Source organism: Phacochoerus africanus, chromosome 9, assembly GCF_016906955.1.
Source record: "Phacochoerus africanus isolate WHEZ1 chromosome 9, ROS_Pafr_v1, whole genome shotgun sequence".
Taxonomy (NCBI): Eukaryota; Metazoa; Chordata; class Mammalia; order Artiodactyla; family Suidae; genus Phacochoerus; species Phacochoerus africanus.
The window spans coordinates 63,744,731-63,756,764 of record NC_062552.1 but is presented as its reverse complement, the minus strand read 5'-3'; the positions used below and the strand labels follow the sequence as shown (position 1 = coordinate 63,756,764).

Below are 12,034 nucleotides of genomic sequence, written 5' to 3'. Positions count from 1 at the left end.
CGCTCAGTAGGTTAAGGATCTGATGTTGCTGTGGCTGTGGATAGGCCTGCAGTTGGAGTTGTGCTTTGACCCCTGGCTGGGGAACTTCTATCTGCTGAAGGTGCGGCCCTAAAAAAAAAAAGAAAATGAAAAACTAAATACTGGTTACATGTACCAAAATTTTTGTTTTTCTTTTTTTTTTTAAATAAATTTAGATCCAGCCAAAATACCAGTTGATAACAAATAGGGACAGTCTTATTTGTAGACAGAAGTGATAGTCACATTCCGTATCCCAAAATATATCTTTTTAACGCCTATCAATTGACAGCTGAAATTATTCTATCAGAGATTCACAGATTTGGATTAAAGCTTTGTTTTATAATGAAAGGCAGGTACACTTGGTAGCCTTTTTTTTTCAATCACATAACATTATTATTAAGAAAAGTGGGGTTTTTTTTTTTTGGAATTCCCACTAAATGCTAACAACTTTTGCCACTTCTACACTTCAGCTAAAATAGATGTTGCCATCACTCAGAACTCTTATAGGTGTGAAATCCTAAAATCAAAGTTGCCTGTTTGATAATTACCACAGCCTTCTTCCAGCTACTCTTACTTTTTAACCTCTGCACAAATCAAGACATCCAGTCCCCTACTCCTTCCATTTTCCTTGAAGAAGTTTATAAGCTAGCTCTTAATAGACTTGCTTTCTTCTCCACCCACTGTGGATTCTAGCTTCAGTCACTTTCTCCCCAGGGCACAGTCTCCCCTGTCTTGCCCTTTAAGTCATAAACTCTCAATTACTTTTATAATATGCCCTCCTCATACCTACCCCCCAAAGTATAGAACTGAGGAGGAAAAAAATGTCGTATTGCTATAATGGTCAGTGTCTCCTACAAACTGCAGTCTTTAGCTATAGCTGGGCCATCAATCCCACTAACATTGCTTTTACATGTCTCAGATCACCTCCCTTTCTTGTCCCATTAAACTTTTGCGAGTCTCTTCTAGCCTTTTTCTTTACCCTATGCTATCAGCAGAGAAGTCTGCCTCCTACTCCATGGGGAAAATTGAATCTAGCAAGGATGAGTTCTGTCAGTTCCCTTCCTCCTCATCTACAGAGTTATTCACAGCTATATTCTTCCCACCTCTTTCCCTTTAATCTCCAAGGAAGAGTTGTTCAGTCTTTTTAATAATACTGCAAGTCATGCTTATGATTCCATCCTCTTAGACCCCACTGAAAAAGGTATCATCTTCCTCCCTTCTACCTTAGCTTCTTCCCATAGTCTTCTCCTCCATGGTCCATAAACATATTCACATGCCATTTCTTTCAAAACCTGAGCCACACATTCCCCTGTAATGCTATAATTCTCTTTACTTTCTAGGTACGCTCATATAAAACAGCCTACACTTAATCTTCACTTTTTCACATCTCGTTCAGGCTTCATCCTACTTCCATCATGCCATGAAAATTGCACAGAAAAGGGTATCATTTCCTAATTGCCAAATCACATGGGCATTTTTCTCTTTGATCTTGTTTAACTAACCCTGTTGATCATTCCCTTCTTGAAATTCTTTTCTCTGAATTCTGTGACAGCACATACTTACGATTTTCATGTGTGTGTGTGTGTGTGTGTGTGTGTGTGTGTGTGTGTGACCTTAGGGCCACACCCGCAACATATGGAGGTTCCCAGGGTAGGGGTCCATCGTGGTGCAGTGGAAATGAATACTTGACTAGGAACTATGAGAGTGCGGGTTTGATCCCTGGCCTCACTCAGTGGGTTAAGGATCTGGTGTTGCTGTGAGCTGCAGTGTAGGTCGCAGCTACAACTCAGATCTATGTTGTTGTGGCTGTGGTGTAGGCCGGCAGCTGTAGGTCCGTTTGGACCCCTAGCCTAGGAACTTCCATATGCCATGGGTGTGGTCCTAAAAAGGAAGATAAATAAATTTTTGTTTTCATTTTGATTATCCTCTTAGACCTCCCTCCTCCTTTTCTTTTCTTTCTTTTTTTTTCTCTCTCTCTCTCTAGGCATTTCTATCTACTTCCATGGCTTCAGTTACTACTTAGAGCAAACCTAGTAATAACCAACCTTTCCAGCCTCATTTCTTGCCATTCTCCACCTCCTACTTTATGATCCTGAGAAAGTATACTGTTCGTAGGACCTGACACACATCATGCTCTTCATACTTCTATGCCTGTACATGTTATTTCCTTTTTCTGAAATGCCCATTCCCCCCCCCCCAATTTCTTTGCTTCTTGAGGTAACTGTTTCCTTCTTATCTTTCAGTACTTAACTCAGGTGTCATCAGGAAGCCTCTACAGGCACATGTTTTTCCAAGCTAGCTTCTGTGTCATACCTGTGCTTATCCTTTTATTACAGCATTTACCAATCACTTATTGGAATTAATCCATATAAAGATCTGCTTCCCCGCCCTACTGCCTCTTGATCAAGAATCATGTCCTGTTCTTTGAATAATCAATGCCTTAAACAATACCTAATACATAGGAATTATTGAATAAATGCTTATTGATTGGACTTAAATCTATATAACAGACCCAGGATTTTCTCTTTAACACACTCTTGTATCTAAGTGTCTACTTAATTTTCCCACTTACATGTGCCACCAGCACCTCAAATTTATATGTACCAAGCTGAACTCTTCCTCACACATACATACACTGCTGTTCTTTCTCTCTACTGTCTTGGTTAGTAATGTACCACTGTCTAGTCACCAGAACCAGGCCCCTGGGAATTATCCTTCTTGCTTACTCCATCTTGCCCCTTCTTACCTTCAAAAGTCTCTAAGTTGTTTTGATCCATATCCAAGGTATCTTTCATGTTTGTACCATTATTTCCACCTGCACTGCTACAGCTCTAATTCAAGCTTTGAACTCTTATTAGGATTATTTATTTATTGTGGTAAATTTTTATAACAAAGTATATCATTTTAATCTTTTTTAGTTTGGTGACTTTAAGTGCATTTACATTGTTGTGCTCACTTATTTTAATAAGAAGCCATATAGACTTCTTACCTATGAGCTAACCTACCTCCATCCCAGGCGTACATTCTTGCCAATGTGATCTTCCTAAAATGAAAATGATTCACTAGATGGGTTAAAGACTCTTTTACTATTTCCCACTGTCTATGTTGGTTTCATCACAGAAGTTTTCACAGGTTCGAGCTTCAGTGAGAAAAAAAATCAGTGGACCAACAGGTTTTCTATATTTTTTTCAGCTTAAAAGTTGAGTGAGTTAATGAATAGCAACATTAATCAAAATATGAAATGCTGAAATATGCATGGGAGGTAAAATAATCTCTGCTTTAGGTATGCTCAGTATCATATGCCTGTAGACTAAGCAAGAGGAGATGTTTTAAAGGCAGTTGGATATGTGAGTCTGAAACTCAGAGGAGAGTTTTGGGATAGGGATCTAGATTTGGAAGTCACTGGCACCTAAGTGAAGTCAACGAGATGAATAACAGCTCTTGAGGAGAGTGTGATAAGTGTTCCCTGGTGGCCTAGTGGTTAAGGACTAAGCATTGTCACTGCTGTGGCTCATGTTTAGTCTCTGGCCCAAGAACCTCTGCATGCCATGGGCGTAGCCAAAAAAAAAAAAAAAAATCAATATTTTAAAGACAGCAAAGGAAGAACAGTAAAAGAAAAAAACTATATTTATTCTTCTCACCCTACTGCCATGTTTGAAAGAGGGCAAGATCTTTGCTACTAATGGCCAACCCGAAGGGCAGCATTTTTAGTTGTTTTTCTGTCTGCTCTCCTAGAAGAATGATTGTTATCCATCTCTCTTTGATTTCCCTGGTTCTTTCTCCTTGGGAAAAAAAAATTAAAACACCAAGTATGTTTGATCAGGGAATGTCATTGCCCAAATAGTGGGAATGGAATGCTTTTTCTAGAGAGAAAATTGTCCAACCAGTAAGAATTCTCCTCTCACATTGACAGATAAAAAATTGCTCTCAAAAGCGGACTCTTTAGTGAGATTTTTGCTTTGGTACAGTTCAGTTGATAATGAGGAATTTGTTGTTTTCACATTGTCACTTTGCAAAAAAATATTATCTAGTCAGTAATTCAAGCCCACACAAAAATCAAAAATAAGCCTTAAAAGTCACAGTATTTTTGGAAGCAGCGTTACACATTACAGAGATTAGGGTCATTAAACCTTGCATCATATCCCAGCTCCAAAACTACTAGCAGTGTGTGTGGCTCTGATCAAATTATCATCTAAATTCTTTGATTTATCAAAGATGATAATGTCTACTCCATGGAATTGTAATAAAAATTAAATATGTGCATAAATTACTTCTCATAGTTCCTGGCACATAGTATTCATTAGGTTAACTTGCCTTTAAAAATGTATATTAAATGTAAATTAAGAGTGAAAAATAGAAGTAAACTAATTTAGGAGTTTCCGTTGTGATGCAGCGGAAACAAATCCGACTAGGAACCGTGAGGTTTCAGGTTCAATCCCTGGCTTCACTCAGTGGGTTAAGGATCTGACGTTGCCATGAGCTGTGGTGAAGTTCGCAGAAGCTGATCAGATACTGCATTGCTGTGGCGGTGGTGTAGGCCGGCAGCTATAACTGGGAACCTCCATATGCCATGGGTGCAGCCCTAAAAAGGAAAAAAAAAAAAAAAAAGAAGTAAACTAATTCAGAAAATTCACATACTTACTGTAAAACTGTGTATTTCATTATAGAACATACATATTACATAGATACAAAGAAATTATAAAAATAATTGGAAAAAGTAGGATTTTTTTCTATAATATAGCTATAAATGTATTTTTCAAGTTTACAAAAAATTGTGTTATAGCAAATAATTTTGACTATTTTTTCCTAATAATGTGCAGTGTCATCAGTTTACTGTCTTATAATGTATTACTAAACTAACAGATGAAATACACCAGCAGATACTTACTCAATTTGACTTAAGTAATAACCTTAAGAAACAGTTTAATGAAGCTATTAAGACAAATAATACATTAACCTATAATCTGAATCCCTAGTAGCCCAAAGTAGGCTTTCAACTAAGAACAAGGAATCAAGGCCCATATTTGTCACTGTCTTATTTTAGGACCTTGTTTAAGTGTTTACTTCTCTGTGCTTCATTTTTTTCCTATTTACAATGAAAAATCCTAATGCTAGCTGTAACCTTTTTCTGTTTCTTGAAGCTGGTGGTAAGCTTTCACTGAGAAACATTTAAAGCAGTTGGAGCCTATTTCAGTAAATTACATATTTTTTTTAAAGGATATTGTTGAGTTCCCTTGTGGCACAGCAGATTAAGGATCTGTCATTGTCACTGCAGCAGCTCAGGTGGCTGCTGTGGCATGGATTCAGTACCTGGCTTGGGAACTTCCACCTGCCCTGGGTGCAGCAAAAAAAAAAAGGGATATTATTGATCAGAACAATAAAGAATAGCCTACAGGCATATCCTGTAAGATGCTTCAACAGACAGAGTCACTTGCCTTCCTGTCAACAGAGTCCACGGTTGGCAGGTATATTTTCTCTTCCAGAATAGGAACTTCATTGTGTTTCAAAAGTCAGTAAGCTTTTACAAAACTAAGTAATTGACATTTTTCTCATTTCTGAAATCATATTTTCATAAATCATTCAACCTGGATAAACTGAGAATGTAGTTGATCTAGTAATTGTTGAAATATAATAAAGACATTGCAAAACATGATATTTAAGTATTTCCTCCTAACCTCTTACTTTGGCAAGATGTAAGAGTTCTAAATGGAAAGTTATCCTAGTGTATAAAAAAAAAAAAAAACTACAGTAAGATGAGTCTACCTGTAAAGGAGAAGCCAAAAGGAGCATAGCACAGATTCATCTCAATAATTTGGGATCCCATTGATTTGGAATTCATGATGATGATAACTGTGCAGAGTAAAGCTTTTTACATTATGAGGAAGTTTTGTTTTTGTTTTTGATTTCTTTCTTTTTTTTTTTTTTTTAAGGCCTGCACACACAGCACATGGAGGTTCCCAGGCTAGGGGTCAAATCAGATCTGTAGCCTCTGACCACAGCCACAGACACAGCAATACCAGATCTGAGCCACATCTGCGGCCTACACCACAGCTCACAGCAACCCTGGATCATTAACCCACTGAGTGAGACCAGGGATTGAACCTGCATCCTCGCGGATACTAGTCAGATTTGTTTCTGCCGAGCCACGACCGCAACTCCAAGGGAGTTTTTTTTTTTAATAGTAGTGTAAATGGCATTGTGGGAGAGGGATATATTTAACCAACTTGAAAATACTTTCTAACTTTTTACAGTATATGCCAAGAAGTTCTATTAATGGCTTATCAAGGTTTCTACTGGGAGTCTTTTGTTAACACTTAATTCAAGTTATTATCATATTTGAACAATACACCTAAAATTTCATACTGACATTTTCCTTCCCCCTCCTCTACAATTGAGTTAGTGAAACTTTGTCTTCAAAGATTTATATAATCCTATGAATCATAATATTCAAAGTGCATAGAATAGTACTAGTTTTTATCACTAGGGAACATCTAACTAATACAGACTTATCTGAAATACAGTGAATTCCAGTCCTGACAGCCTAGTTCAAGTTGTTATTGGATGTATAACACTTTGTGTAAAATTTACATTTGAGAAATTTGTGGTAATAAATTTAAGCAAGATATGCCTTTTTATTCTAAGATAATTGCTACATTTCTCAAAGCAAAGATTTTTTTTATGCACAGGAATTTGTTTTGCATTCCTGTTTTCTGCTAACCAAACTCTTGATATATGCAGAGTCTTCTGATAAACTTGAGCTAATTTTCAGTGTTGCATGCAGCTGATTAGCCCATCTAAACCAGTGTGTAAGACACTAAGAATATCCTCATTCCTTTAGTGTCTAGCTTTGTGCTGTGTTTATTTGCAAAGGACCCTCATGCATGGATCCATATAAATGAGGCAAGCTGGAGCAGACTAGACTGTGTCGCTCAGTAGTCTTTGAGGAAAGAGAATTGTGTATATGAAAACTGCTGGGTGTTCTTTTCACTTAAAAGGGAGATTTCTGTGTGTATAACATCAACAAGATTTTTGGTTGAGGATTTATGCTTTCAGTAAAGAAAATAAAAGGGTAAAAAACAATTAACGATCTGATTCCATCATCGTTTGTCAAACAAAACTCTCACTGATTCAATGAATGTGATCTCCCTCCCATAGAATAGCCTAAGAATACTACAGACTGACTTCTGAACTTTTTACTCTATTTTCATTATGATTGGTGAGTTTTTAATCAATTAAAAATCAATTATCTTTGACTCAAAAGGATATATAGTCGTTACTAGCCTATTTATTCTTCGGAATAAAAACTTTTAAAGTGTAATACCAAAAAATCTGGTTTTATTAGCAGCAAGTCCTTAAATAATTTTTATGCCACTGAGACATGAAGTTTTTCCCACCTAGCCACCTAATACCTACTTTGAAGAGAAGTTTAATATGTAACAAATGTACAGTATACCAGTGTGTCACTTATTTAGCCAAGAAACAGGTGTAAGACTGATAATATTTCTGTATTGAAATGTGTGCTTCTTAGGTAAAAATTAGTTTGAAATTGCTCTACATTTAATATGTCATCTTGTCATTACATAGTGATGATTCATTCACAACCTTAATGCAAGTAGGAAAATGTATTAAATGAGTATCTTATATTTTATGTCTAAAGCTGACATAATCTGAAGATCTGGGTTAAAGTTTGTGTTTTTGCTGTTTTTTTAACCTCAAATACTTGGCACTCTGCACCAGTGTCTCTCACTTACAGTAATGCCTTGTTTCTTAACATGACTATCAGGACTGCTTGGTTACCGGCAAATACTGCCCTTTTTCAGCCAAAATATTACTGACAATGATTGCACTTTTTATATTCTTTTTTTTTTTTCCCCTTCCCGCCTCCCTGCCCCCAACTTAGGTTGGAAAGACTGGTAGACGTCCTGAGGAAGAAGGTTGGAACAGGGACCATGAGGACAGTGATCTGACTGAAAAAACGACAGTCTGGGGAAGCAATCACATCTGGTGACCAGGCTGCTTCATTCAACACTGTGTAAACACTAAAGCCTTAACTTAGCAAACAGTTGTTAGAAGTGGGACACTCCAACCACATTCCAAGCTGAGATAAAATCAAATCACAAATGTTTAACCACTTTGCTGCTGACTTGAGTTATTTATCCAAATGTATTAACTACAGACTTTTACCAATGGGTAGCTATAAAGTTGCAGCTTTATTTTTCAACTGTTTTTATATCTTACTGTATTTAATATAAATATTTTTACTGAAAGACCAATATAGAAACATGGTAATGCTGTTCAGGATCATATCTTCACATATGGCCCTTTCTGAATCAAAATGCAGCAAAATAAATATTGTCTAAACCTTAATCCACTATGTTAGGTGAGAACTTCAAATACATGCATTTTTCAGTATAGAGTTTATCTCTCCTCCAATGAGAGAAGCATATACATGAGTGTATTGTCTTCCTTCAGTACATTCATGTAATCTTTAAGATTAAAAAATATTAAGTATAGATACCAAGAATCAAATGCATAATTGGCTTTAATAAGAGGGGTGCATTAAAATCACATTAATCAAGGCATGATTTTTGTTTCACTACAAATACTGCACACTGTTTTCAGTAAAAAGAAGGTAATGTTATTGGTATGTATAAATAAATTCATGTTGTCAGTGTTTTTTAATGTTGGGTCTGAATAATTACCTAAACTCTTATTAAACTGTAGGAATTACCAAGTCTGCCTGATAGGCTGAGATACTTTTGGCTTGAAAATTAGCATGTGCCAGCATGGCTTTAAAAGGCAAGAGCCCAGCAAACATGTTAGGTGTTCTTTTTGTTATCTTCATTTAGATTATCATTTGAAATTTTTTGTGGAAAGGGGGAATCTAATATATAATATACAACAAAATTGTAATATAAAAATATATTGTAACTTTTTGGGGAGAAAGATTAAAGCTGCAGTTTAGTTCCGGTTACCTACTTTTTTTAAAACTTAAAATAATTACATCATTATCAACCACTTCTAATCATGTGAAACTATGAATAAAAGTAACACATATTTGGCTATAGGAAAAATATCTTTTTTTTTTTTCAGATTGAATAGTTGAGGAGCCAATAGAAAATGAATATGACCGGAGCAGGATGAAATAGACCATTAGAGATGGAATTAGTGAAAATTTTGTAGGCAAGTGAAAAATTTTCTACTCCTGTGCCTTTAAGATTAAACTAAATTATCTACCATTGCCTATTTTCAGAACAAGTACAGAATAATTTACTGCATACACCATTGAAAATTATGCATTTGAATTTTTTTTACTTTGCAAGAAAATGTAAGGCACTTTATCATAGGGTGACAAAAGAATCGTGATGCAAACAAGCTCAATTTCTTTCCTATTAAACCTATTGAATTAACTGATAGAATCATCCCATTGAGTTCAAATTTAGAATTTACTCATGTTGCCTACTTTTAGTTTTTTTAATTGTGAGAATTAGAAAATAAGGAACAATAGGGGTTAAAAATGAACTAACTGGAATTATTCTACAGTCTTAAAGAGCATTATAGCCTTTCATAAACCAATGACAATATAAATATAGAAATCTGCAATAATTTGGTCATTCTTGGAGTCTCCTCTCTGGGCTCTAATTGAAACATGTAGCAGCTTCCTATGTGAAGGAACAGCACCTCTCAAGTCATATGCAGAAGTAAAGAGAAACAGTTCTTGTCAACAAAATAGTCCAATCCTGAATTATCTTCAGATGAATCACAAGTAAACTTAACTTTCAGTTTATTCCTGAAGAACAAACTTGAATTGTTGCTTGAGGTTTTATAAAACGCAAAGTATAGAATAAAGACATTTTACCGTTTCCAAACATCTCTTTCTGTAACTAAACAATCAGATTAGCATAACCAATTCCAATTATCAATATCCAGAACTTTTATAGACTTTGATATTATAATGTTAAATTTATAAAACACTTCTAACGTCTGCTATTGCTCAGTGCGAGTAACCTCCCCCCTGCCAAATTATTACATTCCCTTGAAAATGAGTTGTCTACAAAATTACAAATGCTACGTATTACAGCCAAATATTTCTACTGATTAATTTCTTGCACTTAAAAAAATCCACCAACATTTCAAATAGTGTTTTTGGGGAGAGTATGAAAGAATAGTTTTGCTCACTGAAGGTTAGTTCTCTACATGTTCGATAATAATGTAATTTAAGAGGTATTCCACACTGCCCAGAGATGTTGGTTTGAGTTTATTTTAAACATCAAGTCTAATTCCTATAATAACATGAGGATTTACATTCCCTTATAAAAAAGTAGTTCAGAGGAAATTCAGAAAAAAATCATACAAATGTGTAGCACATGATGACTTAAAGAATGTTTTCACATCGTTTTTTATTTGATCCTATCAATATTCATATAATAATAACTAACTATATATATCAACCATATAATAATGATGATAGTAATTTTAGTATTGGTGTTGTTATTACTAATACATTTAACAAATGAGGAAACACACACAGAGGGACTAGAAATTTCCCAAGGACTGACCAGGACTTAGAGCTGTGGTCTTATGAGTAAACTTCATGCAACCATAGGTGTTCAGACCTTTCTATAAGAAAAAAATTAAAAATCAAAAATTTTAACTCTTGCAATTTCTGTTATTGTGCCATTTCTTTTACACATATATGTATGAATTTTCTAACAGTTGAAATTATACACATTTCTTTCAGTGAAGTACAGTAATGTGAGCTGTGTATATAAATAGCATCATGTTATTAGTAACTCTCCATTGTATTTTTGTAGCAGGGTGCCTTGCCTTGGCCTCCACTAATTAAGAATATTGTGACAATATATTATTAATAAAAAAGCCTGTGTTATAAGCAAGGTTATTGATTATAAGCAAAGTATAAAGCAGTTATAGCAGAATGTATTAGTTAATTATTAATATGTAAGAAATTTCCATTCTACTTTTATAAATAAGCCATTATATTAAAGTTATTTAAAATATTTTTTGTTTTTCAGTGAGAAAGTTGATCCTTTGTATATTTCCTTATTCAAATAAATTGAGGAGTCTTCCTTTCAGGTCACTTACCAATAGACTTAGTTTTATTTCACAAAAAAAGTTAGATTATTAAAAATTTGTAGTCTTAGTATTGGATATAGCTACATAGAAAACCATTTTATAAGTAGTATATTTTTAAACATAATTATTAAAGTTTGTATCTTTAAATACTCGACATTATAATGATAATATGTCTAGTGACATGCTAGACTATGTGACATAATGATAAAATAGCAATGACAAATACTAGTGACATATTATAATGATAAAATAGCAATGACCTATAAATTTGTCTTCTTACATATGGTTTTTATGGAACTCAAATTTTTCACAAGACATTATTGTGTTGTTGATAACTGTTATTTACAGATAGCCTATCTACTCATATCTAGATATGCTTAGATATATAAATACCTAGACACATACACATACAAATACATTTGCCTTTTTAAATTTTTGACTTTAAAGTCAATTGTTAGGCTCCAGTGAATTCTGTATTTTGTTCATGTTTTATTACAAATGCACGTGGTTTCTGAGGCTTTTAAACAAATACATGGAATGGTTGAAAGATTTATATTGCTTGTGCTTAGCTAAATATGTCATCTCTAGAAAAGATGTGGTTTATCTTGGCACTGTTTTAAAAACTCAAATATTTTAAACATTTGTTAAGTTGGAGCTTGCACATTTGAACTAGTAGCATACGTTCCAGAATAGCATCTCAAGTTACCAAATTTTTGTAATCCTTTCACTAGAATAACCTTTTTTGAAAAGATTTTCTTTTTTTATTATATACTCCAAGTTAATTTATAAAGGTTGAAGTTATTTTTAATGTAGCATTTCATAAATAGAATAGGACAACAATAAATGTATATTTTTAAGAATTATTAGAATATTTGTACTACTGATATTTCTTTGCAGAAAGCTTAATATACTTATTTTTAAG

At 34.4% G+C, this 12,034-nt stretch overlaps 1 protein-coding gene across 3 annotated transcripts in view; it reads left to right on the top strand.

Annotated features, from left to right (window-relative positions):
- Positions 1-10,681, top strand: part of MIPOL1 (mirror-image polydactyly 1) — a 278,090-nt gene extending 267,409 nt beyond the window's left edge. For all 3 annotated transcript variants that reach the window (XM_047795508.1, XM_047795507.1, XM_047795506.1), the window contains one exon: positions 7,919-10,681. In XM_047795508.1, the coding sequence (XP_047651464.1) occupies positions 7,919-7,985 (67 nt within the window). In that variant the 3' untranslated portion in view covers positions 7,986-10,681. The remainder of the gene's footprint in view (positions 1-7,918) is intronic.
- The last annotated feature ends 1,353 nt before the right edge of the window (positions 10,682-12,034 follow it).